This window comes from Amphibalanus amphitrite, unplaced genomic scaffold (genome assembly GCF_019059575.1).
Source record: "Amphibalanus amphitrite isolate SeventyFive unplaced genomic scaffold, NRLGWU_Aamphi_draft 000205F_arrow, whole genome shotgun sequence".
Lineage (NCBI taxonomy): Eukaryota > Metazoa > Arthropoda > Thecostraca > Balanomorpha > Balanidae > Amphibalanus > Amphibalanus amphitrite.
This window is the reverse complement of record NW_024881700.1, coordinates 502091-528391: the sequence shown is the minus strand read 5'-3', so window position 1 is coordinate 528391 and position 26301 is coordinate 502091. Positions and strand designations below refer to the sequence as shown.

Genomic DNA, 26301 nt, shown 5'->3' with positions numbered 1-26301 from the left:
AATTTCATCGAAAAATATTCACCGGTTTTCAAGATATTAGACTTTTACTTTTGTTTACTTTTTGGGATCTCCGCTGTTCCTAGCGACTTTATTTGAAAGTGCGGCATTTGTTGCGCGCAAATCAGCATATACCACCGCGTGCTACAAAACGTTTTAGTCAAACATTTAAAAATCGTTAGATATCTGCGCTGACGTCACACATTCAGAGGGGTATTCCTATGCATTAGCCCCTCTGAATCAAAATGCTGCAATTTTGAAATTCAATATTTCCGATTTAAGGCATTTCTCGATGTTGTGAGTGCCGAAACCGGTAATTGTGAGCCAGGGACCCCATTTTGGCTATCTCAACTCAAATCTAATGTTAAGGTGGGAGGGTCCCTTTAAGTACGGACCAATATACATATACGGACACCAGGTGGCGCTGGTTCCATCTCAATTCAGGGTCGGCGGGTCTGAAGTCGGTACCAGAACGGTGCCTGCCACTGATGTCCCCGGGGCGTCGCTCGGGCATCTAAACGTCCACCAAATGTGGCCCGCTGAGACGATTCTATCCAAACACACGGGCCCGGCTACCAAGCAATGACGAGCGGAGCAATGAGCATGTAACCCTCCACCAGATCAGAAACATTGGTGGTTTCCACTCGGATACGGGCCTCACTGGTAGCGTGGACAGCGTGACACATAGCGTTTCATCTATGACCGCGTTACGGTAGCCGTTTATCAGCAGCTTCTTGAGGCCTCCAGCCCTCCAGTCACTGTCACAGTATGAAGTATGAACCAGCCGTCCACGCCTCCGCTTTCTCGTGATTACGCCGTCACTCTCCATCACTCGTCACCCTCATCGACCAGATTGATTGACGGCTTCCCCCCCCCCGACCACTGGCATCGGAGGTCTCCCCGGTCCCCATGGGTCGTGCGGCGGTGGGTCGGCGCCGGTCACCGAGATAGAACAGTCTGTTTAGGGAGGCCGGGGGGGGGGGGGAGAACGTCGGCCGATCCGGGCAAGAAGTGCGGCGCCGGCGCGCGCCAGACACCGAGCGGCACCGTTTGTTTATCTGACCGGTATGTGCGTCCTGCAGGCTGACCAGAAACTCCGCCACTGGCGCCGCCGAGGCCTCAGCATCAGCGCGCCGGACCCAAAATAGCGCCAGGCTGGCCAAAAACCGATCAAAGGTCCGAGATTCACAATTTCACACCATGCACTTTAAGGCAAAAGACAACAGGCAGCCTCAGGTTCTTGCTCATTGCAAGGTTCAGTCCTGTTTCTGAGCTGGGTGTATTGTGTAACAAATATCAAACCATGTCAAGGCTCATCTCAACAAAGCTAGCTTTCATTTTGGGCTCGTGTACGCATATCCGCCCAGCCACACGCCTTTCAAGGCTTAGCGAAGTATTGCGGCACAGCATAAATTCAGGCGTTAACACCTAACGCCATCTGTTGAGAAAACGGTCAAGCGGTCAGAAAACTCGCCTAGCATATTTGAAAACATCGCATTCCCAATGAAAAATGTTCTTTGACCTCGATCAGTAATGATAATCTAAGGCCGTGACTGTGACCTGGTGTCAGAATTAACATTTTAATCTCGCCTGTTTTGGTTTAGCATCTCAGTGACTGAGCGTGTATTGTGTTTAGGTTATGGCCTTATGGGATCAGCTTCAATATTCTTTTCGTGAATAACGTCCCATACGGCCGATCCGGCACTCAATGTCTTTCTGAAGTAATTAGCATGTCACATGGCCATTATCGAGATGTCGTGCTGTGAAACGGGTAACTTGATACATGTGTCTTTGAAGCCTCGCCAGTCCCGTGTTAGCGCCTCCATTCAGGGTCCGGCCTGTGCTCCCCCCCCCCCCGCCCGATCATCTGGAGATGCCCCGTGCCGTCCCCCGCCGTCCGTCGGCCGGGGGTCCGAGCGGCGCGCGGGCCGCGACCGGCGCCAGTCGTCACGATGACCGCCGCGCGCGCCGGACTGCTGCTGGGTCTGCTGTGCGCGCCGATGGCGGCGCCGGCCGCCGGCGAGCCCAGCCTCGAGCAGGAGCTGCTGAAGAGCGCGGCCGGCGCGACACCGCTGCACCGGGTGCGGCGCGACACGTGCGGTGGCACCTTCGACCACCAGACCGAGGAGAAGGTGATCACCTCGCCAAACTACCCGTCTGACTACCACAACTCGGCGCAGTGCTACTACACCATCTCGGCGCCGGTCGGACATGTCATCCACGTCACCTTCGAGGACTTTCGCATCGAGATCCCGCGCACGTCCTCCAGCAACTGCACCTACGACGGACTGGTGGTGCGGGACGGCTCGCACACCGTCGAGCCAATGGGACGCTACTGCGGCAAGGTAAAGCCGCCAGACTTCACGTCTCGCTCCAACCTCCTCGTCCTCAACCTCTACTCGGATGAGTCCCTCGGCTTCCGCGGCTTCAAACTGCGCTACAAGATCATCTGCGGCCAGGCCTTCTTCAGCGAGCACGGAACCCTGCTCTTCAACGAGAACGAGCCGCACATTTCCGAGACCAACACGTGTGAGTATGAGCTCATCACGACGCCCGACAAGTACCTCGACCTCAACTTCACCATTAACGAGCTGATGCTGACCACGGTCGAGGTGCTCGATCACGGCGAGATAATCCGCTCGCTGCAGCGCCAGAACGACTACAAGGACATGGACGTGCGGGTCATCTCGACGTCGAACGTGCTGCGACTGCGCTTCAAGTACCAGGGCCTGTCGGAGGGCCACGCGGTGATCGCGTACCAGGCCCACCCGCGAGCCGTCGTCAGTGGCGACCCCGTCTTCCTGTTCCACATGCAGACCTGCCGGGGACTCGTAACCACGGTGAGTGCGTAACCTTAGTGAGTGCACTAAGCGGTATTTTACACCAAAAGGCTAGTGGCTCAGCGCGAACCGAAATCGCTTATAGACACTTGAAATCAAGTGTCACTAGGGCCTTAGTGCGCCAACGCGAACCGGCTGCAGGTTCCCGAGACGGAGCGAGTGGCGGGATGCCCGATGCCGTGCCTACAAACATCACTTGGGAAAAAAACCAATGAAACGTTTGTCCTCCCCTGCCCAGACACAGTCAAACTTATCAACTTTGAGCTTCCCACATGCATCAAATTGTCTGGCAACAGAGTCACAACGGAAAGAGGGGAGCATGACCGCTGCAGGTCTGAAACAGTAATAAGGTCATCTCGTTTCGTTATGAATCGAGGAGTCTTTACTTATTTTGAGTTTATCGGTGAAATTTAGCTGCACAGTCGTTTATCGGTGAAATTTAGCTGCACGGTCGCCTGGTCATCGCTTTAGCGTGGCTGCTATGGAGTTCACGTTGTAGTCGCCATTCTGCCGGGATGCGGAGGGCCACGGACGGACGCCGCAGATCCAGAGCGCCATTCTGGGCGCAGCAGGCCCCCGCTCGCCGGAAGGCAGCGCCCGCTCTGTGATTGAGGATGCTGTGCGTCCATCCGGCGTCACAGGCCAGCCGCGTGCACCCAAGGTCAGCGGCCGGTGGCACTGCAGGCCTGGAGAGCGCTCCGGGTCGGCCAGCCCGGCCTGGGTCGCCGTAACCAAAGCAGCTCGCTTACGAGTTGCTTTCATCGAGCTCGTAACCATCGTCTGAGATCGTAAATCGAGTGGGCACGTCGTTCGGTCATTCATTCTGTTCATACTTCATAAGATAACTGCATCCGCTGATTCACATCAGCAGCTTACTTGTTTATGATGCTGACATACCATCAATGGAGCATGGGACGAAGTGAATGAACAAATGTCTCTCAGCGCTGGACGATTTAGGAGTGGTACGATCACGTCTGGATAAATCGAACCGAGCAAACAGAAACCCTGACAAACGCGGGCGACGCTTGTCCTGATTAGATAACTGTTTCAACATAAAGTGCGGATAACGCCGACTTGATGGGCCGCTAGGCTCGATGTAGACATGCCTACTGGTAGGAGTTTTATTGGGTTAGGTTGGTTCAAGAGATGCAGTAGCACACTCAACATTCACACATTGATCTGCAGAGCACCACAGTGCAGTAACCTGTCGGCTGTCACTCATTGCAATCAGCACCGATGTTCCACCCTCCCTGTGTCCCAGTTTCCTACGGCCCACAGCCCACGCTGTCGAGTGAACGGTCTACATTGACACAACAATCATCGCAACTATCCACTTCCTCCCCCGGGCCGCCGCTCATAGCAGCGTTCCCCGGCCGTGGTCGGTGGGGAGCTAATAACAGCCCTCTGTGGAACGCCTCTGATCCTCGAAGCAGCGGGTTCCGCTCTTAGGATGCGATTTGATGAATTCTTGGTAAACTGAGTGGCAACGATAGTTCGTCTACCGCCACACGTTCTGTGGCGGTAGTTTCAGCTGCGTATAGTTTCATCTTCCCCTGCCCTTTATTCTAATTCAGAAGATCTTGAAGCCGGCTCTTCAATACATTAATGTTTCGGCCGACTTTCCGTGTTGGTGAATGTGTTCTGATCTCTCTCTAACGTCCCTGTGAGTTCTGACGACCCTCCTACCTCCCGGCAGGACAATAACGGCGTGGCCGCCAGCGACGTGGTCAAATCTGCCGTGGCCCACCGTCTGGAGAAGGTCGGAGGTCATCAGAACGACTCGTTCACGCCCGGTAACGAGGTGTACGTGCGCACACTGAGCGGCGGCTCGCGGCCGCTCTCGTTGTCGGCTGACCCGAACGGTGTGGGCGCCTACGACCTCACGGCGCAGGACAACAGCACCTGGAGGCTGTTCGGCCAGCTGTGGCACGGCGGCCGCGTCTGGCTCGAGAACAAACAGATGCCCGGCAACTACCTGGGCATGTACGGAGTGAGCGGCGGCAGCACCGATTCGCCGACGGTGACGGCGCGCGTGGCGCTCTGCGCGCCGGCAGTCGACTGGGTGGTGTACAAGGTACCGCTGGACTTTGGCTGGTACCGGTACGAGACGCGCGGCGAGTACCAGGCGCGCTGGGTGGACGGTCTGACGGCGGCCGCGTACCGGGACTGTCTGCCGCACCCGCTGCTGTTCCCGCACTGCGGCGGCAGTCAGGACACCAGCTGCCCGGCCAGCGCCTGAGCTCGGCGCCTCAGTCAGAACGGGCACGGTGACGGAGAGTCGCCAGGTGCCGACCGAAGCACGGCAGAGTCCGCGCTGCCAGCCACCTCCAAACGGAGTCCGCTCGGAGACCACAGGGCTCGAGTGTGATGGAAAGACTCAAAAAGAGGACAGTGAACGAATGATTATTTCATTCCATGTGAAGATCTTGTGGAGTTGGAGCGCAAAAGATGCTCAATCTCATCCATTTTCAAAAGTTAGCGCTGGAAATCGGTATGCTCTTTCGATATAGTGCGCAGATGAGTCTTTGTGTGTCATGGACTTCCCAGACAAGGCGCCTCTCGTGGGGTACAGTGGTCACGTGCGCCCAACGATGGGCCGAGTCGCCAGTGACGCGGTCACTGTCCTCTGCAGGGGGCCTGGAGGACGCAGTTACGTCGTGTGACGTACCGTCTTTCTGCGGCGCAACACTCCAGTGTTTGGACGTGTCGACAAAGCACGTTCGCCCCAACTAAGGCTAATCAACGGCCGTTTGACAAACGTCTGCCTGTTTTCGCTTTCCTTTAGCAAATACGTCACAACATTCAAGAACGCAATTAGTTGTAACTTGTAACTTTGATTGTGTTTAGCAAATAAGTTTCTGTGATGGTAAGCTCATCGAAGGATGCCTGTTGACTAAATGCTCAGAGTTTGGTGTCGGCCGCGCAGTCAGCGTGACGTCATCCATTTGTGGCCAATTGATATTGACGTCATTGGTGTGAGGCTGTTTGGCGTTGCGGACGGATGGTCCTACCTCCTAAGGCGAGGCCAGGGGCAAATGTTCAGTGGTCGTGTGTACTGAGCTACACTGAAAACGTCATACAGTGTTTAATAAAACCATATGAAATGTGCCCCGAGTTTAGTGATTGCCAACTCTGAAGATGGTGAGAAAGGGAAAACACACCATCTCAGCTAAGCAAATGGAGTGGGCGATGGTCAATTGGCGCCACGAACTGACGATGGCAGCTCAGCCTCTGAAACGAGCAGACACCAGCGCGCCGGGCTGCGGACACTGTGCACACGTCAGCACGTGCCCGGTCCCGCAGCGACCTGTCAGCCCCACACTGTGTGACAACCAGGGAAATATCCCAGACGGTCGGGGCGACAGAGCACAGAGTGCAGCACTGTTTACAGAGCGCCGTCCGGCGGCCGGACACGGGTGCCGCTCGTGCCATGCGCCGGTGTCGCCAAGGTCAGAGGAGACCGCTGGTTAGCCGGCGACTTCGCCACCAGGCGCCTGCCGCGCCACAGACACCTCGTAAGGTCTCTGAGAGACGCAGACTCGCGGCCGTCAGCGCAAACTTCTGATATCCGAACACACCCTGGACATACACAGCAGCGCATCGAGATAAAACAGGGCTTGGATAACGACGCAACGAACAGGCAGAAGTGTCGTAAAGTTCACATGAGAACAGGGACAAGGATGTGTTTCGTTATGGCTCAGTGGTGATACGAATAAATTGTAGCTAACAATACCATGCCGGCGTTGAAGCCGCGAATCAACTGAACGCACGTAAATTGCGACCACAGCTCATAAAAATGTTTTGCATCTGTGTACTGTTTTGTAAAGTATACATCATTATGAAATGCGAAATGTATTCAAGTTCCATGCCATAAAGTTCTTATAAACACACAGAACAAGCACTCTCCAGCATGACAGCATGCCGCGAATGAATGACGTACGCATTGCGACACACGGAACGCACAATATCAAAACATACATCATGGTCACTGACAAATGTATGGACTGGTACGCTTTTATGACTCATGAGGTACTGATCAACATCTTTACATGACCGTATTATGGAGCTGTAGCGCTTATCATCGTAAATCACAGTCAGGTCAGGTCGGAGAGGTCAGTCGGGTCAGTGGGGTTACACTTCTCCCGCACTGGCTGATCAACGGAAAAACGACACCCACCCGCCAACCACTGAAACTCCTGAGTCCAGCGAGCGCCACCATCAGCTCGGCGTGGCGGAGATCGAATCACTCAGGCGGCACTAGCGCTGCGGTCGCACGGCGGACGGCGCGCTAGGAGCAGATGTCGCTTCAGCTCCACGAGAAAGGACCTCGCTCCCTTCCTACCATTCTCTCTCCCCAGTCCCGATCATCACCATCGGTGTGACTGGCTCCTGTGGTGGCGACCGCGACCACCTCCACCACCGCCGCCGTACGGACCAAAGTTATTGAAGTTAGGAGGAAACGGAGGCGGCTGCCGCCAGGGTCCCGGCTGCTGCTGCCACGGCCCCGGCGGCTGCTGCCACGGTCCGTTACCGAACTGCGGAAACCGCTGCGCCATGGCCACCTGCTGCGCCTGCTGAGTGGCCATCATCATCATCTGACGCGCCGCCATCTGACGCATCATGGCCTCGTTGGAGGGCTGCTCCTGCTGCTGCCACTGTTGGTGGTGGTGGTTCTGTGCCGGCATCATTGGCAGAGAGTTGCTGCGGCTGAGCTGAGGCGCCTCCTTCACCCTGCCGCGCGGCTGCTCCCGGGACGGAAACGGACGGGGCATACGTTACACCCTACGGTGGGGGAACGGCCGCACGGGGCGGCGGACACGACCCCACGATATTAACGCATCCAGGCTGCGTCGGCCTGCCTGGATGGTCTAAGGCAGAACTCAGAAAAATTAACAGAGGACTTACTGAACGTTTTCTAGGTGACTGGTAGTGCATGGGTGCATGGGCAGCTTAAGGAACATTAAATGATTTCTGTTTCAAAACATATTGAAGAATCAACAGCTACAGAACAGCTAGTGATGTTCTTAGTCTACATCTTGTCTCTCGCATTTTCAAGGACAAACGCAAGTTATTTATTGCAAAAAGTAATACTATGATACACGGTACACACTATGCTCCAGTACGCCGCAAATGAATGGGTAGTGTCGTCCGTACTGCACCCACCAATTGTACGATTTATGAGAATTCAACTAGCTATGGACAATCAGCAGTGAATAGATAAAGATCACGATAGGCGGAGCTCCAGTCGTGGCTACACCACCGCATGGTCGGTCCAGGACATATGTGGGGCGAGCACGACGCCCGCTGCCTACCTGCATCCGGATCGTCTGTCCGTAGAGCTGGGTGCCCTGGTAGATCTCCAGGGCGTATGGCACGCTCTCCTCGTCCTCGTATGTGATGAAGGCAAACTCGCGCGGCTGGCCCGTGGTGCGGTCCTTCGGCCGGTGCACGCGCTCCAGCGGACCCGCCTGTAATCAATGACAACTCTCAGTCCTGTGACCACAACCAAGTTAGTGGTCGGAGACGTGAACATTCCCTTGCGTTTTATTTATAATTATATTAAACTAATCATTATCACAGCATGCTAGTATAATGCACTTACCTAATGTTTCGTGCCACTTAACCGCGTCATCTTACCCTAAAACACTGAAAAAATTGACGCTACAAAACCGCTCGGCTCTCGGACAGCACACCAATCCCTGCCATCATTTATCGCCGATTGTTGCCTTCATAGATCTTGACCGTGAAATCTTCTTCTCAAGCTTATAAAAGTGATATCACATATTTTAAACCTCACCTTACCAGTGGCGGATCCAGAGGGGGGCACGGGGGTCATGCCCCCCCCCTTGGGCCTCACGGGAGGCACCATCACGGAGGTTTTTTTTTTATTCATCACGGAGGTCACCGACGGGAGCTTCAACCAAGAGGTCTCCTAGGGGGGCACCATACACAAGGTCTATCGGAATAAGGTACCGTTTTCGGGGTCTCCCAGAGGCCCATTTCTGTCCCTTGCACCAGTGACCATCAGCAACACACCATTAAAATACAATGAGAAAAATTATTCACTCATGCAACTTACTTGAAGAAATAATTCATAGAGATGTTCATCCTTCAACTCTCTAGGTAAGTTCCCACACCAGATTGTTCTGTCTTGTTGTTCAGACATAATCTGTCAATAAAAATATCAATTGGAATCAGAAGGCTGTTCACGAGCCCTGAGTGCTGTCGGATCATACACAGCCTCCAAGCTCCGCCTACTGCGTCCCTACGTCAGCCTTCTGTCACCGCACACAGCGACTGCTGTAGCCGGCCGGGACTGGCCACAGCGGACCGTTCACCGCACGCAGCCATGAGCCTATGACGTCAGAACCGCCTACCCAACCCCTACCCCCGGACGACGGTGAAAACAGGGCGCCTGGGGCGATTTGATCAAGGTTCGTTAAATTTACACGTGACGTTTGGGATATAGAAGGCCCATGGAGCGGGAGAAGTTCCAAATGTGACGTGACTAATATGCCCTCCGGCGCCCTGTTTTCACCAGCGTCCCTACCCCCATGCCTGCTGCACACACCGCACACACTGCACTCAGCAGTTTGCAGTGCCCATGAACACCCCTCCAGGCTGTGTTTCACGTCATCATCTCGTCAGCTCACAAAATGCGCTAAAAGCAAAGTTGCAGCCCTCTAGCAGTGGCCATAAAACACCACCCCAACCCAGAAAGATGTAATCACGATGACTACATATATATAAATAGATGTTATCGACAGGCAATACAATCATGCACTGACCATCACCAAGCACAAACAAAAGTGGATTTCATGGCAATGGAGCCTGTTCGAAAAGATCTTATCGCATACCTACACAGTACACTGTGCCAACAGCGCTTATTTGGGACGCCTTGCAATCCAACTTTGAAGAATGAAGCAAGAATGAAGGTTGAGATCAAATTGAAATATCACGTTTTATTTAATTGTAATTTGTATTATACAGTTACGTAGCATCTCCACACACTGAGCAAGGCATATAAAAACACACTGCGCATTTGTGTGTCCGCGCCATGTTTGTGTTGGCTCGAGCCGCTTTCTTCAAGGCTTACAATAATGACGGACTACATCGCTGCAAAAAACGGAGATGGAAGAGTTCATTGCCAACCATCACCAACAAGATGTTCTATAGAAAACATTTCATGTTATAGATAGATGATAGAGGACAACCACAAACATACGGCATGGCTACATCTAAATCCCAAAACAAATGAAGCCGACGGCATCGCAAACTTATCGACGGCTCATATCCACACAGTCAGGTCGGATCCAGATGGTAGATTGCAGGGAATGCTTTAGGGTAATGCCTCCTCCAGTGTTCGAATGTGACAAAAGAATGACAACTCAGCACTTTCTACAAATAGTTTGCTATCAACGGCACAGCCAAGGCCCTAAAGCAGAGCAGCGATAAGAAAACCATACGTCGTAGCTCGTAGGTATAAGATGGTATAAGAATATATGGTAGGGTAGGCATAAGAATCTTTGGAATCCGCAGGAGCTTTATTGAAAGTTTGCTCCGTACAATGCTCTAACGGCCGACTTAAAAGTGGAATTCAGGTCCGTGGTAATTTCTGGTAACTGGCGGGACGACAATATGGAATCTGTATTCCAGCTAAAGAAGGCAGAACATCCAAACACACATAACGATCACACATAAACTTGTATTGACAACAAAAAGTGTGCGGCCAATATCTTAATTAGGTCTTAAAATTTAAGTAACAAGAACGATCCTACAAAAGGACCGTATCATAGTTCACCTGTCATTAAAGCACACCTTTGGGCTCTAAGTCGACAGTGTCCCTGGATTGGTTGTCAGCCCGTGCCCACAACACGCTACCCGTCAGCAGTACACTATGTCAGTAGCGCATCGGACGCAGGGCATATCAGCTATCGGCGGCCAAGCGTCCGTCGCCGAAAACCACTACAAATGGGCTCTTTCATAGGGCCCGAGCCGGCAGCACGGTCAGGAGCCGCCTTCTCACGCTCAGTCAGGCCATCTGAAGGAGAAACATCGAATACCGTCTCAGAAAACGTACGGCACATCACTCACTGGCACAAGCCGCGTTACCAGACCCATTCCCAGCACCAGACACAGTGAAGAAAAATATAAACACAATAATGGCCAAGGACGGACTAGGAGAGTTGGCCAGTAAAGTAAACACCCTTACACCCCAACAACCTGAGCGCTAACTATAAAAAAGAACATGGCCTCAGACAGAACAAATGAGCTTGAATCATAATGCCACATAAAATGTATATGCTGACGAAGTCTGTTTCGTCGGCTGGGAATCAACGGAATGATCCGTTCGTCTTTGGACTGGCCGGTGTTCAAACCTTGCTGGAGACGGTGGTGAGCGGAGCCGCGGCTTCCTTCGGCTGGTAGCTGTACATGAACACGGCCAGGAGCACCAGCGCAGTGCCCAGCGCGAACTGCGCCGTCAGCTGGAAGTCGAACAAGTAGATGGACACGATGCATGAGATGATGATGGCCAGAGAGGTGGCGAAGCCCTTGAGGATGTTGTCGGCGTACTTGACCACGACGGCAACCAGGAGGCCTCCCATGGCGTTCTGCATGACGACGAACCACACCCAGGCGTCGAATCCGAAGAGCAGACCCTTGGCAGCGATCACTTCCCCGTCAGTGAGCAGGCCCGTCAGCAAGGCCAGCGGCAGCGACAGAGAGCTCAGCTGCACGTTACGGATCCACACGCTCACATTGGAGCCCTTCAGGATCTTCTCAAAGTAGATGCCGGCGAACCCGGAGAGGAAGCAGGCGGCGAGGGCCGCGCAGAAGCCGAGCAGGGGACTCTGTCCGGCGGCGGCGGCCGCCTCGGCTCCTCCCGGCACAGACTGGGCCAGCTGCACGAGCGCCACACCGACCAGGAGCACCAGCAGCGCCACCCACTGAAGCGGCCGCAGCGAGCGGCGCAGCAGCGTCACCGCGAATATCGCCGTCGTCAGGATCTTCAGCTGGTACGTCACCTGGTAGGTGGCAGCATCCAGGTTCGAAGCAGCTATGTACAGTAGGTTGTTCTGAATGGTGTAGATGAGACTTGGTACGCCAACCTTCAGTGTGTCTATCTTGTTCTGGAGGATCTGCGTCTTGATGGCATACCAAGCGCGATCCAGTGAGCGCTCCGTGACGATCAGGATGGCGATACATGTGAAGAGCTTTACCAATTCACCCATCAGTACAGCAGAAGTGGATAAAAACATGTCACCGGGCCTGGTGCGAACGTAGCGCGTGCACAGCCCAAGCAGCGCATTTTGCACAGTCAAAGTCACCAGGCTGACATACTTCATCGATGAGTCAGACAAAGGAAACATTGTTGGGGCCTGGATGTCTTCCTTTCTCATGAATATTGTGCCCTGTAACAGAAAATGGAGACATCAAGACAGGCATGCAAATGGGCATGCCAATGCCAGCAAGTATCAAATGAGTGGGGGCAGGCAGCAGCACCCCATGACCCCAAAGTTATGGGGGTAGGCTGCCCCCACTACCCCATGGCTCCTTCACCTATGGACATCCCAAACTGTGCTAACGCATGGCAATTAACTGATGTACGGTGTATGTAACTGCACGCTGTGCACGGCAGTGCATTAGGTTTCCATGGAAAGATCAACAAACTTGGACGCTCGCAACGCTGAAGCATCAAGCCAGCTTCGTCTCAAATGCTGCGCCAGTAGGCAGTATAGCAGCGCAGCACAGTGCACTGCAGCATCAGGTACATTCGATTGAGATAGGAGGGCAAGTAGGTACCTCAACCGGTAAATATTTACTTTAGGTCCGCAATATTATTTTAACAAGAAAAAATGCACATTCTTACACTATTTGATGTCCTGAATTCAGATATGATGCTTAAATGCATCAAAAATGTAAAATAAGATACTAAAACCCCAGAACATTACACCGCACTGCTGCACAATACACACTGAAGAAAGCACGCTTCCGCAACAAAAACGAAACATACAACGCTGCCCTATAAAAGAAAAAATGATGTGGATATTCATTAGTTTTTGACGTTATGAAAATGATGTCATAATACCAAAGCACAAGAAAAACGGTGAATAAAAGAGAAAATATTTAGCAAAGGTAATAGAGCATGAGAAAATGATCAGAACATAACCAAACCTTACCTAACCTGACCTACTGATGTTTGCCTACTGGGGGAAAAGGAAAAAGTGACTTGCATGAATAGATTGCAAGCAATGGTAAGTCAAATATTTTTAGGTTAAGTGGTTATGCATCAGGCTTCAGGCCTTCGGCCTGAAGCCAGATACACAACCACTTAACCTAAAAATATTTGACTTACCATTGCCTGTAATCTCTCCTAAGGCATTGCCTTCGGCACTGCACCGCTCCGCCACGATTATTTTGACGTCACTTTCCTTACAATTTATTATCATCCGTAATTTCGCTCAACCTTGGTTGGAACATTTGTAGCGGGTGCGCCGCGCAGACGGTCTTAAGTCTTTTGACACGTGCAGTTCCGGTCGGAGGTGGGGCCGTTGGTGGTGATACTGGTGCTAGGTACTAGTGTACTGGTGCTTTTAAATTGGTTTCTAGAAGGAATAAGTATCAGAAATGAAATCAGGAGGTCTTAGAGTATCGTGTGAATGACTTTTATTTACCCCTCTGCTTTGCGGACCTAAAGTAAATAAATACCCCTCAACCTGGGTACCTAATCCACGATTGACGTCCTTTCCATAGCACATTAAAATTAGAAAACAGCCTGGAGTCTGGACTACATCAACACGCTGAATTCCGTGGATAGTGATACCATGCAATACTGTCAATTGCTAAAACAAAAAGACTTACTTGACTCACCAGCGTACCCCTTGGCCAGCTTTCTCGTTATTATTCACCGTTTTCTCGAGGGGCATTGACCCCCATCAACTTTCGGTTGTTTGTGATTTTTGTTGTCTCCTCTCGCCGGAGGCAAATATCGAGATCTTCAACCCTCCGCCGGAAGTTTAGGGCAGGTTCATACTGAACGGTTAATTAGCTGCCACGTCTACAGCTTTCGCATACACTTCTCCAGAACTAGACAGCTTCTTGTGCTTTGACAGATATTCACGCCTGAAAATATTGGAAAATTTAAAGAAGTACGACATTTACATTCAAATTTGAATAATGGGCAGCAGAAAGCAGGGCCTCGTCTAAGGAATTTTCACTGGGGGGGCCAGAGCCTGAAGGAGCCAAACCTATGGTACCCCCAAATCCTGTTTTCTCACCGGATTTAGACCACTTATTTTTCATCACAGCCCTGACACCATGATTTTTTTTTTGAAAACTAAAGAAAAAAAATAATAGGCCATCCGACCCATGCTTTTATATTAGTTTGTAGCCTCCTCACATTGCCCCATCAGACAGTAATAATCACACTTATCGGTGTTGAGCGTTTTTGAGCGGCAGTGCCTTGTCTAAGGAATTTACATGCCGAGCCTTAGGTATGTCGGGGGCCCACACGCATAGACTGAGCGCTTGACTCAGAGCTCTGCCGAGTTCTGAGAGTCCACTAGGGCCCTCAGAACTAGGGCCCCCTCAGACTAGTGTAATGCCTACGTATCAACTTGGAGACCGATGGCTTCTCAGGTGGATTCTCCGTAAGTCGTAATCGCCGTGGATCTCCGACACAACCTTAAGGTTGTCAGAGGCTATAAACTAAACAAAAAATGAAGATTTCCCGTGTAGTAGTGCAATTTGAGGCCCGTTAGGACCCTACAGGCTGGCATTTGGCTGGCATTTGCCCACCGGGACTCCACGCCGACTTCTTTAGATAATCCAGCTGTCAGTTCCCGTCCCCACAGACAGACAACCAATCTGCGCCTACGCCTACGTACGACCACCACGGAATCCTGCTTCATTACGATTAGGAGCTACTCTAGCCGCACACCGGTGACCGTCCAGCTAGAAGTTGGACGCCGCATAGTGAGGACGACGATAGGCAAAAACAAGAGTTTGACGCCCCGAGGACAGAAACAACAGATTGATATGTATAGGAGATTTTTTTGTCGGTAGAGCGTTGGACTCCGCGTGATGAAGGCACGCGTCCCGGTTATAACAGTCCGGGTTCGAAGCGCGACAGAGTCGCTTGATGTTAATGAGCCTCCTGGCGAGTATGGTTGCGGTTGGTGGCAGGCCGTAACCAGTCGAAGTCAGTGAGGGGACCGGCCGTGCGCGGCTATGTGCATACGTAAAACTTTGGGCTCTAAATTCTGCCATAGATCAGAAATTGCGCGATTGGAGGGTAGAGGGCAGGGCCAACGCAACAAGCTCTGCTTAGCGGGGGCTCTGTCCTTGTGAATCCTTCCATTCAAAAGGTTCGGACTAAATTTATAAAAAAAGAATATCAGAGACACGGAGTTGGGCGCCTGAAAAGACGACATGTAACGTATTGCTGAGCGAAAAAAATGGTTAAGGTCAGGTAAACAAAATAAACACTTGATAACAGGTCTAAGTAATCGCACTGAAAAAAAAATTTACTCAGGCCAGGCATAACTCAGTAATAACTCATGAAGAAACTCAGTGAATACGATAGTGGTGCTCACTTATTGGCTGATCTAACTCACATCACCAGGGTGACTTCGTTATGCGTGAGTTCTGAGTGCTTAGTTTCGTGAATTCGAACTGAGTCGGAAATGAGTTTTGCTTGGGCAAATCTAGTTTCCTGCGCAATGCATGAGTTCTCGCGAATTCACGTGCAGTTGTGCGTGAGGTACCCCCGGCTTGAAGATGCGCGCATGCGCGGCAGGTTGAGTTTCCTGCGTGATGCGTGAGTTCGCGTGATGAGTATTATAGCCGTTGCGTTCGAAAACCGCGGCGCGCGCTTCAGTCCGTTGTGGCGCGGTGACTCGCGTAGTTCACGTTGAATTGTTGAGGCTATTGTGAAATTGTGCGGGAGAGTGCAGGAGCGGGGAAGGCGTGCAGCGAAGGATGGGACGGGCAAGTTATCTGTGAAGAGCTCGGTGATTGTCGATGAAGCTTTTATCAATCGCATGCGCCGCGGAGAACAGGGAGATGAACTGATGGACCAGCAGACATTCCCCGCCGGCGTCAGGAGGTCGGTGCCAACCGTGAACGGCGGAGCAGATCGATCGAGAAACTGAGGGATACCTACCCGGCATAGTTCGAGAAAGAAGAGGTGAGTTATGTTATATTTAAATTTAACCCTTGCATGTGTACGGCGTTTTCCAGCTTCTAATGTGTAGGGGGGGGGGGGTCGGTTGGACCCCCCCTTGCCGTTTGGCCCCTGATCGAGCTAGAGCTTCGCGGAAAAAACGAGCGTGTTGCCCGTGACGAGAGGAAGCCGATGATACCCAATTTTAAGGTCCTAGGTCATTGGTTGACCTTCCAGGTCAGGTCAATGACCCAAAGTCGGGAAAATCGGGACCTATTAGAAAGTCGTAAAGTGTGGCTGCTTAGGGGTTTTTCGGGGTACTGATCATGAATATCGTGTTAGTTTTGATCACAGATGATGTCTTTAAGCATTTAGACCAGGTCGGGTCAGGTCAGGTCAGGTCAATCAGTAGGCGTCGTGACGGGTATTCGTAGTACGTGTCAACCGCCTCTGACAGCTTCGTAACATGTTACGAAGGCACCAAAACTACTTCGTAAATGTTCAAATGGTTGTTAAATTCGAATTCAGCTCCAAAAACTAGCCTAGAAACATGTAAAACTCGAAAAAGTGAACCGAGGTCACCCGAGGTCACCAAAGGTCAATGACCTGACCTGACCTTCAGGTGACCTTGACACCCACCCTAATGCATGGGAGCAGCATCAAATCACATGTTTGAACGTTTGAAACCACGAAAAGCTTGCAAACGCGCGGCTAATGCGAGCCGACGTACGCCGAATCGCGATTCCGGCCAAACATGGTCTCGGAAAAGAGGTCACAGGTCAAAGGTCATTTGGGTCAGGGTCATGAAAGTTTCAGGGTAGGTGTAAAATTGATCAATGCGATGGTACTGAAAGTTTCGTCGCTATCAGCCGCTTTTTACGCGAGTTATTCGCGAAAAACCATGGGGAAAGGGGGTCAATCCGACCCCCCCTACACATGCGAGGGTTAAAAAAAAACATGTTTGTGGGATAATGTTGTCCTTATCGTAAAAGAACGTTCATTTGACCCTTTTTACTTCTTTAAACAAGAACTCCGTCACGACCCGATGTTTTTTTTTGGGGGGGGGGGCGAAGGTTGTTTGAAGTCGATTCTTTCCATGCAGCATCCATATTCCATAGGCACAATGTTAAAAATGTAAAATATTGGGGGACACGTCCCCCGTACCCTTCCCCCCCCCCCCCGGTGGTGGAGCCCATGGTCTCCACTCGCTGAACCGTTTAAGATTCTTTTGTCTCGTTTGTGCTTATTATTTTTCCACTGTTATTATTTTTTCCGACTGTTTTTTTAATGCCTACACACATATTTTCGTACACTATTCGATTTCAGCGAGCATTTTCAACCTTCCTTACATATTAGATTATTAGATACCGCGGCGAGACGCGTTTGGACGTGACATACTTATTTCCATTACTGTTAAGTATAACACATTTTATGTGATTGTTTCAAGCTGATTTTAATATTGGACGCCCATGGAAGTGTTTTGCGAGACTAAAACCCGACTGTTAAGGTGACCATCCGACCTTGACCCGCGCTGTGCTGGGTGGCGTTTTACGCCCCCCACCCCGCCCCCTCAGGTTTTTCGCGAATATCTCAGAACGGCGGCGCGCAGCGCCACCATTTTCGGCACACCTGCTCATACATTTGTTTCTGCATATGAAGAAATTTTAGACCCAGGTCGTTCAAGGTCAGGTCACGTCAAATGACTTAACATCGGAAAAATTTCAATGGTCGCTGACGATCGCACCGTTCGCAACGTGCCATGGAAACCGTTCGATATTTTTGTCATTTTCGCTCAGGGAATTCACCGCTCGATTTCACACCAGTTTGAGGTAAAATGTCAAAAAAATATCGAACGGATTTCATTGTATAGCGTTTTTGATACTGTCCCATCACCATGTCTCAAGTATCAACCTTACGGCATGTACAAAATATATTTGCTAGTGCAATAAAACACCTCATATGTGTTCAGCTTGACGGTTTGGATCGACTGATATGCAACATGACCTGGTCAGGTCAACCTAAGGTCAAGTTTTAAATATGGCCTTTCAAGGTCTAATTATAGTTCATTCGTCCCGACGAGAGGAACACATGCTAACGGCAAAATAAATGTCGTGACTCTTGAGTGGAAAGTATTACAGAAAACATTTTGGTAAAAACGGCTTTTTTAGAGTTTTTGCTCTCTGGAGGCTTAATTGTTGACCTGAGGTCAAATCTGAGATCAAACGCCAGCAAAAAAAAAAGTCGAAAGGGCTTTTGACTGCATTTTTCCGCGGGCAGCTCTTTTGGTTCCGAGTTAAACCCCAGTTTTTCGGAAATATTGAAATAAGCAAAATTTGGCCTTTCCTGACCTCTGGTGACCTGGCACTTGACTTGACCTTAAAATTACCCAAGTATTTCCTTAAATATCTTTAATGCTTTTTCGAAAGCCGCTTACGGCGTGTCGCTACGTGGCCCAACCCCAACAGCCGAGTTAGAAGAGCGGACGTGAAGACGACCCCCTCCCCCCAGTACATCACGGTAAACTCAGAGCACCAGCACGGCGCGGTTTAACATTAATTTTGAGCTGAAGTAACTTGATAACTTTTGATATTTCAATCACCTTGCATGCCCTATAACTTCCGTTTCTCTTACTGGCAAAAGAAAATCTGACTTTTTTATTGTGTTTTCAGGGAACGGCCCATTGAGCCTCCTCTGCATCTTGGCGGAGAAGGCGTTAGTGGTGGCGTACACGGGTGACGAAAATTTGGATCACCCCTATCATAACAAGTCCGAAGAAAACGAACGGTGCCGCCTCATCGTGGAGCGAACGGAAGTCTTGTGGGGATCCATGGTTTGGAAGGGAGTCTTTTGCTGTGGGCGACGGCGCACTTTGTGCTCAGTCAACAAACGGCGCACAAAGTGCGAAACACGCTGTGGTTTGTGTGTATCCATGTGCTCCACACACCATTCAATGCTGAGCGCCAGCCACCTGTAGCCGCGAAGACTGAGGTCGAGAAGCTGGCAAAAGAGTGAAGCTGAGCTGACGTGGAGTCGATCCCCCCCCCCCCCGACGCAGTTTGGCGTGTGTCAGAATTGAAATACAGCGCAATGCGACCGTTTCTACAAACATGTATTTCTTGTAAGGGCTGGGGCGAATAGTGCAAGACTAGACGTTGGTCGGGCATGGTATAATACAGATATGTATGCTGGTTTTGGGCAATGATTCGTTATATATTGGCCAATCCCAATATATAGACTAGCTGCCTGGTAGTGGCTGTTGTATCAGCATCATGCATGCATATTGCATAATGCTGATGCGGCAGCTGTTATCATGGGCGGCGAGCCTATACATTGGCTTGAGCCAATATAAAACGAATCAGATCAGCCGTTTCAGGCGGCGCCTGAGTAACACCCGAGTATCGTATGAGTTATCGACGTGAGTACGTCCTGAGTACAGCCCTAGTTTTCACTGAATAACCGATGAGTTCCAACTGAGTTATGGCCGTACTACCACCTGAGTTATACATTAGTACCAGCTGAGTTACATGTGAGTTACTTCCTAGTTTTTCATGAGTAATGACTTACTAATACCTGAGTTTGGCCTGAGTTGTCTGAGTAGGACATGAGTTACGCATGAGTACTTACTGAGTTTTATCTGAGTTTTACCATCGGACAAAATGGCAACTCACTTTGTTACTCACATGCTACTCACTTGCAATGAGTTTTGCCCGAGTTTTACCTGCGTTCCGCCCTGAGTTTTACCTGAGTACGCGGATTTAGAGTGAGTTTTACCATTGGACAAAATGGCAACTCAGTCATTACTCAGAAAAGTGAGTAAAAATTTTTTCAGTGCGGGTAGGTATCAATGTGCTCACATTGCATCCATGTTTCGTTTACACATTTGCTTTTATGTGCACTGACGCCTCGAACTAAAAATTCGTTTGCCTTTTGGCTATTGCCGGCCCCCCCAGTAGTGACTTTTTGCCCTGGATGGGGGGGCCAGGCCGATGACTGCGGGGGTTTGGCCCCCCCCAGTTAACATGTTAGACGAGGCCTTGGCAGAAAGTCAAAGATTGAATTACTTTTACCATTATTATCTCTTTAGTATGAAAGCTGCTTTAAATGAGAAAAATAAATGTCTCTGTTGCGTCATTAGTGCCCTAAATGTGCAATACCATATGTGCAGCCATATGAAGGAAAAAGGGAAAATACTGCCCACCCCAGCGTTCGGGAGCTACTGGAAGGAGAAATGAGAAATGAATCAAGCGAGTCATAAGGCCGGGCTCACCATTCACCAATCAATAAATTTGAGAGCCCACAAATTTAGCCCTACGTTCATGGCTGATAGAAACTTCATCCTGCTTTGTGCGCGCCGCCAGGGTTGTCGAAACATCGCACCGTTATCCTTTCAGGTTTTGACTTCAGACCGATGGAGACCGAGCTGGGACAATCTTGGGGCAATCCACTTCAACTCCGCTGCGTTTTGACCGGACACTTTGATCTGCAGCGTGGCCGTGAGTGATCCGAGCTGATATTTGTAAGTAAGCGAGACGGGGCCGTATAGGATAGACAATCTCTGATCTTCGATTGCAAAACGTGACGTGCCAACTGCCAAGGGCCGAGGGCGACAAACTGATCGGTCATGGGCCGGCGGCTGGTAGGGGAGGGGAGAGGGTATTGACGACCACGGCTCCCTCTAAGAGACCCGTTTTTAGCATTACCGTTGGGCGATGGTAGAGCGTGGAAATAACGTCAACCCGCCGGTTACCCATCCCCGCTGGCGCGGGCCGCTGGACCTTATGCTGCCCGTAGCTCCAGCCGGATCCGTCAACGGGTGGTGGGACTGCGCAATCAGTCCTTCGGTCTCGGGGCTTGGCCTACCCGGCACTGTCGATGAACCACAGAGGTGCTAAAATATCTATGGCAGCTCAAATGCTTCCAAGTGCCGAGTCGAGGAGAGTTAAATCGGTGATTAACAACATTTTCAGTTGCAAGTTCGTTACTTTGAAATGTTCGTCACTTCGTATTCCATTTCTCAGACTCGTAATGTAGTGATTCGGATCACCGTCACGCGCCGTCTCAACCACCACACTCATCTCTCTATGTGTACATTTGTATTCTATCAGTTCATCATACAGCGGCGCGCGAATCAGACGTCAGCGGACACAGAGCTCAGACCTGGTATCCCACCAGCGAGCCCTTGCCGATGCACTCGCCGATAAAGAACCAGAAGACCACCTCGGCGCCGACCAGGGCGTTCACGGTGGCCTCCTTGACGGTGAGGTTCTTCCAGGCGCCGGTGCGCGCCGACTTCACCAGGTTGGACAGGCCCTGCTGGATGGCCGGCACGTCGGCCGGGCTCGGAGGCGTCAGCTCCACGCGCGCGTACTTGAGGAAGGTGGCCAGCCGCGGCCGGGCGGCGTTCACCAGGTCTGAGGGGGGAGAGGGCCGGGAGGTCAGCAGTTGCGGTGGGCGGGAACCACCTACAGAGAGCTGTATCTGTGTATCATCAACATCTGGTCAAGCGCGTCGCACAATGTTGATATAAACGAATACAAACTGGACAAACAAGACAAATGGAAGAGATAACCCACGAACAGATGGGGGAGGGGGGACCCCTATTGGCCCTCTGTACGTTGTAGGTTTTCTAGATGCACCAAATTTTGCAGAACTGTCTGTTGGCTATCAATAACACATGCTGCGTCCGGAAAATTTCGACTTCATATCTGAAAAGGTTGGGTAACCAGGCCACGGTAAGTGAATTGAAGTTAATTTGACCGAAAGTCAAGACCATGACCTGACCAGATCCATCCTGTTGAGCTGAACAAACAAAAAGATGTTTTCATCGCTAGAGCACACTTTTATCAAAAGCTGTCGCAAAAACTGTCGATGACCTTTCGTGACTCGTGAGTTAAGATGATTCAGGTAGTATAAAAGAGGCATGAGGCAGTGTCACAGGGACAATTTTCTAGTCTAGTGTAAAACCTCGGTAACGATGCTCCGGTATTAAGTGACTTTGCCGAAAGATGTAAATATTAGCGTAATTTCACGTCACTGATGAGGACAAGACAACAGACAGCTCAATTTTTCCCCATTGCTCCCAAATGGAGAGGTCACAAAATGCACCTGCGACCCTATATCCCATGTCAAAAAATGTATGATAAGGTGTGCCCAGGGCTCTATAGAAGTGCCACAGAACGATATCGCCAGGTGTCACGCCGCCGTTTATTTAGGTAATCGCAAAACATCGAAAGATGGGAACGTAGAAACGACTATCCCCCATAGCGTGGGTTACCGTGTTCTCGATGATAAGGTGGCCTACCGCTGAAATCATATGAGCACAAAAGAAGCCGTTTCTTCAAAAAGATTTGCAAATTATAGGTAAGAAGCGCAAGAAACCGTAAGGGGCATAAGTGCCTCTGCCATGACGCTGAATAAATACTGGCTGTGTTGAACAAAGGAAGCCAGAGCTCACGTCTCACTTAACGTCCTATTTTACACTGTGATGGGAAAATACTCACTGGTTCCCATTGCCGGCAGCTTAGCAACAACTCCAGCCATTTTTGTTGACTTTGATTGGCTGGTCCCGGTACCTGAAAAGTAAAGGGCAGGTTAAAAGGTCAGTGGCCCCAACACATCACAGCGGGTAAATGCGCATCAGGAACGGATTTTTCTATTTGCTCAGCATTGTTCTTTGTTTGTTACGAGCGAGCGAGCGCAGCGAGCGAAGTGAGTCTTTTCAATATAACGGAAAAATCTCAGTATTAGACAGGCATAACGCTGATATACATGTGTGTCTCTGTTTCAGATGTGTGCCCAGCATTCAATACATTAATACATGATTGAAATGTGCAACTTGCCTATCTATGCTGGGCACACATACTTCCTCACACACACCTACGAGCGAGTTGTCAGTAACGTCAGCAGTGCATATTGTTACTAGTTTGTAGATTGTGAGTCTTTGTCCGTCAGGCTCCCAAAGACTTGGGGGGAGACACACAGGTATATCAGCGTTATGCCTGTCTATCTCCCCCCAAGTCTTTGGGAGCCTGACGGACAAAGACTCACAATCTACAAACTAGTAACAATATGCACTGCTGACGTTACTGACAACTCGCTCGTAATAACGCTGATATACCTGTGTGTCTCTGTTTCAGATGTGTGCCCAGCATTCAATACATTAATACATGATTGAAATGTGCAACTTGCCTATCTAAGTATGAGCGGCCCGGCCCGGCCCGGCCCGGCCTGTAACGCTTCTGAGAGGCTTATATCTCAGCAACCGCTGGTCCGATTGGCCTGCAGTCTTTTTTGTTGGGTAGCCCCATCCCTTCTACCCCGTAATTGACTACTTTTGATACATCTCAGTGACCGTCGTGGCACGTGCCACGTGAAAAGTCAAGGGTGTTCAAGCTGTTTTGCAAAAGTAGTGCTTTTGAGAGGCTCATATCTCAGCAGCCGCTTGGGCGATTGACTTGCGGTAATTTTTATAGGGTAGCAGCATCCCTTCTACCCAAAATAGGATACTCTCGATGCATGTGGGTCACCCCCAGTGCACGTGCAAAATACAACAATAAGAGGTGCCAAATTTGTTCCCATTTCAGTAACTCGGTAATTACTGGGGCGATTTCGCTGAAACTTGGCAAACAGGTAGGCACCCACCAGGCAATGCATTCCCATGTGTTGCGGTTAGGGTGCTACTGCACGTGCGCACGTGCAAGGGGCGTTTCCAGATCTCGAGAACGGCTGGGCCGATTGCGCTCAAATTTGGTACACGGTTGGGGACCAGTTAGTAGGGTGCCGTGCAAAAGTCATTTTGGACCCCGTTTGCACGTGCGCACGTGCAGAATGCCGCTTCCAGATCTCAGGAACGGCTGGGCCGATTGCGTTCAAATTTGGCACACCGCTAGCGACCAGTTAGAAGGGTGCTTTGCGCAAGCCCGTTGGAAGCACCCTCTCGCTCTTCCGCACGTGCAGGGCTCACTATATCGCTCGCTCGTTCTTCGCCCAAAAGGCGTTTTACTGGTATTAAGTATCCCACTTTGCTAATGATCCCCGGTCAATGGCCCCCAATACATGAGCAGAGTGAATGTGCATTACAAACAGATTACAGTGCCTAGCGAAAAGGAAAATATGTTTGAGATAGTATTTACTTGCTCATGTATTCAGGGCCAAGGGCAAATGACTCTCGCTGATAATGGCCTCTTACAGCGTCTAGGGGGAGACATTTGACCACTGATGGAGCTTGAGCTTTGCAGAAAAAATGATCATGCTGTCCATGAGAGAGCGATACGCCCTCGTCCCTTTCGCAGTCGAAACGTCTGGTGTCTTGGGTCTGGCGGCCTTCGGTCTCATGAAGGAGCTTGTCCGTCGGCTGGCGGCCCGCAGCGGCGACAAGCACGAAACAGTTCTTACCTAGAATGTAGGATAAGAGGCAAGGGAGCTGGGCTCATAGGATGCTGCCTCTCTCACTGTCTATTCATGCATTGGTCGTATCTGTTTTTGAACGAACTGATAATGGGACTTTCTACCACTTCTTGATGCAAACTATTCCAGTGGTCAACAACTCGTGATGAGAAGAACATGGTTCTCTTGAGGGTTCTGTGTCTTGGCTTGGCGAGTTTAAGCGAGTGACCGCGAGTCCTGTCGCTGCGTTGCCCAGCGTCCATTTGAAGAAACTTCCCACCAGCATTCACCACATCAAAGCCCTTGACAATTTTGAAGACTTCTACCATGTCTGGCTCTCAGTCTGGCTCTCACGAAGAGTCTCCGTTGTCATGGCCAGAGGTAGCACTGCCTCTGTGCTGGCCACAGCTAGGCCAGTAGTGGGCACCAAACAGGGACCGTCGCCACCGCCATCGTCCGGATTGACCCCGATCAGGATCGCTCCGTCACTCAAGGCACAGGAAGAAGAGCGAGCTGCGGGCCGCCACTCGACTCAGCGGCTGATCGGGCCGACACTCGACTCAGCGGCTGATCCGCCGACACATCCACCACCACCGACCCCTGTGGACGGCTGATGTGAGGAGCGACACCTGACACAGTCTCTGTCCTCCTCTCTGTGCTGCCCAGAAGCATGCTCATGTCCCACTTTCACAAATGGATCCAGGGGCTAAATGCACCAAGATATGCCTATGTGATTTTTTAGTGCATTTTGTCTAAAATGTACTAACCAACTTGTAAGGTGAGTATATGTTGCAGGTTTCAGTAACATGATTTTTGTGACTGCCTTGACTTGACTTTCAGAAATGAAAGTACTTGCAGTCGGCAATCTTTCTGTTTGTAAAAGTGGCCTAAGTTTTCACAGTTATATTATTTTTTAAAATAAATTTAGTCTGAACCTTTTGATAGGAAGGATTCACAAGGACAGAGCCACCGCTAAGCGAAACTTGTTGCGGTGACCCTGCCCTCTACCCTCCAGTTGCGCAATTCCGGTTCTATTGCAGCATTTAGAGTCCAAAGTTTAACTGCAATGCACGGTCGGTGCCCTCACTGACTTTGCCTGGCTACTGTGCCACCAACCGGAATCATACCTGTCAGAAGCCCCATAAATGTCAAGCGCCCTTCGCGCTTTCAACCCGGACTGTTGTAACCGGGAACGCATGCTCTCACCATGCGCAGGCACTAGGCAGCCAACGCTCTACCAACTGAGCTAAGGGACCGGCCTGATAAAACAGTTTGATAAAACATTTTTTGATAAAACAACTGTGAAACAACTGAGCCAGTCCCATAGCTCAGTCGGTAGAGTGTTGGACTCCACATGGTGAGAGCACGCGTTCCCAGTTACAACAGTCTGGGTTCGTAGCGTGATGGGCACTTGACATTTATGAGCCTCCTGACAGGTATGGTTGTGATAAGTGGCAGGCCGTAGCCAGGCGAAGTTTTACTCTAAATTCTGCCATAGAATTGCGCGATCGATCGGAGGGTAGAGGGCAGGGTCAACGCATCAAGCTTCACTTAGCGGGGCTCTGTCCTTGTGAATTCTTCCATTCAAAGGCTTCGGGCTAAATTTATAAAAAAAAGTTGTTTCAAGACCTCAACATGGTAAGCAGGAACAGTAAAAATACGACAATTTTACTGTAATTGAACGACTGAAGCTCTTACAACCAAGCTTACAACGTCCTGGGTATCAGATGTGACGGTTAAATAGGTAAAAAAAGAACATGTAAATGAAAATAAAGGGAACATGAGAGAATCAGGCTCACCAAATCGTCAGAGAAAAGTAATTATTTCCAAAGATATGAAACCTGTGAAAAGAGGAACCGAAAAGAAGAAAGAATGAAATTTACAAATGACGTCAGTGACATTTTTCTTTCAAAA

The 26301-nt window shown here is 50.5% G+C and overlaps 4 protein-coding genes across 19 annotated transcripts; 1 reads left to right on the top strand and 3 right to left on the bottom strand.

The window, feature by feature from the left end:
• Positions 1-1546: 1546 nt before the first annotated feature.
• LOC122385022 lies at positions 1547-5945 on the top strand. The gene is made up of 2 exons (XM_043372970.1): positions 1547-2837; positions 4534-5945. Exons 1-2 carry the CDS (start codon positions 1950-1952, stop codon positions 5074-5076), a joined length of 1431 nt encoding a protein of 476 aa, XP_043228905.1. The 5' UTR covers positions 1547-1949; the 3' UTR covers positions 5077-5945.
• Positions 5946-6673: 728 nt separating this feature from the next.
• On the bottom strand, positions 6674-13875 carry LOC122385025 (splicing regulator RBM11-like). Of its 8 annotated transcripts, none has more exons than XM_043372984.1 (4): positions 13710-13875; positions 8917-9006; positions 8150-8305; positions 6674-7579 (listed from the first exon to the last, which is right to left on the bottom strand). In XM_043372984.1, exons 2-4 carry the CDS (start codon positions 9001-9003, stop codon positions 7205-7207), a joined length of 618 nt encoding a protein of 205 aa, XP_043228919.1. In that variant the 5' UTR covers positions 9004-9006; positions 13710-13875; the 3' UTR covers positions 6674-7204. The 8 variants fall into 8 exon arrangements, with proteins under 8 accessions (XP_043228919.1, XP_043228918.1, XP_043228920.1 ...); XM_043372983.1 differs by having other exon boundaries at positions 13701-13874; XM_043372985.1 differs by lacking the exon at positions 13710-13875 and adding an exon at positions 10404-10407.
• LOC122385023 (UDP-galactose translocator-like) lies at positions 10527-19963 on the bottom strand. Of its 6 annotated transcripts, none has more exons than XM_043372973.1 (3): positions 19927-19963; positions 11216-12250; positions 10527-10878 (listed from the first exon to the last, which is right to left on the bottom strand). In XM_043372973.1, the coding sequence occupies exons 2-3, from the start codon at positions 12236-12238 to the stop codon at positions 10870-10872; spliced, it is 1032 nt and encodes a 343-aa protein (XP_043228908.1). In that variant the 5' UTR covers positions 12239-12250; positions 19927-19963; the 3' UTR covers positions 10527-10869. The 6 variants fall into 6 exon arrangements, with proteins under 6 accessions (XP_043228908.1, XP_043228906.1, XP_043228910.1 ...); XM_043372971.1 differs by lacking the exon at positions 19927-19963 and adding an exon at positions 19744-19765; XM_043372975.1 differs by lacking the exon at positions 19927-19963 and adding an exon at positions 14001-14022.
• Positions 19964-21080: 1117 nt separating this feature from the next.
• LOC122384980 (ATP synthase subunit g, mitochondrial-like) lies at positions 21081-26266 on the bottom strand. 4 transcript variants are annotated; one of them, XM_043372862.1, is made up of 3 exons: positions 26187-26266; positions 22503-22574; positions 21081-21413 (listed from the first exon to the last, which is right to left on the bottom strand). In XM_043372862.1, the coding sequence occupies exons 2-3, from the start codon at positions 22540-22542 to the stop codon at positions 21154-21156; spliced, it is 300 nt and encodes a 99-aa protein (XP_043228797.1). In that variant the 5' UTR covers positions 22543-22574; positions 26187-26266; the 3' UTR covers positions 21081-21153. The 4 variants fall into 4 exon arrangements, with proteins under 4 accessions (XP_043228797.1, XP_043228798.1, XP_043228796.1 ...); XM_043372863.1 differs by having other exon boundaries at positions 26168-26189; XM_043372861.1 differs by lacking the exon at positions 26187-26266 and adding an exon at positions 26086-26107.
• Between the last annotated feature and the right edge of the window lie 35 nt (positions 26267-26301).

Coding starts and splice junctions, on each gene's coding strand:
- LOC122385022 (XM_043372970.1), top strand. CDS start 1,950: ATGACCGCCGCGCGCGCCGGACTGCTGCTGGGTCTGCTGTGCGCGCCG. Junction 2,838..4,533: donor GCCGGGGACTCGTAACCACG/GTGAGTGCGTAA, acceptor ACCTCCCGGCAG/GACAATAACGGCGTGGCCGC.
- LOC122384980 (XM_043372860.1), bottom strand. Junction 21,414..22,502: donor GCTGCCGGCAATGGGAACCA/GTGAGTATTTTC, acceptor CTCCCCCCTCAG/ACCTGGTGAACGCCGCCCGG.
- LOC122385025 (XM_043372979.1), bottom strand. Junction 8,306..8,916: donor TCTATGAATTATTTCTTCAA/GTAAGTTGCATG, acceptor CATTGATTACAG/GCGGGTCCGCTGGAGCGCGT. Junction 7,580..8,149: donor GACAGACGATCCGGATGCAG/GTAGGCAGCGGG, acceptor TCCCGGGAGCAG/CCGCGCGGCAGGGTGAAGGA.
- LOC122385023 (XM_043372976.1), bottom strand. CDS start 19,800: ATGACTGAGTTGCCATTTTGTCCAATGGTAAAACTCACTCTAAATCCG. Junction 12,251..19,743: donor CTCTAAATCCGCGTACTCAG/GTAAAACTCAGG, acceptor TTTCTGTTACAG/GGCACAATATTCATGAGAAA.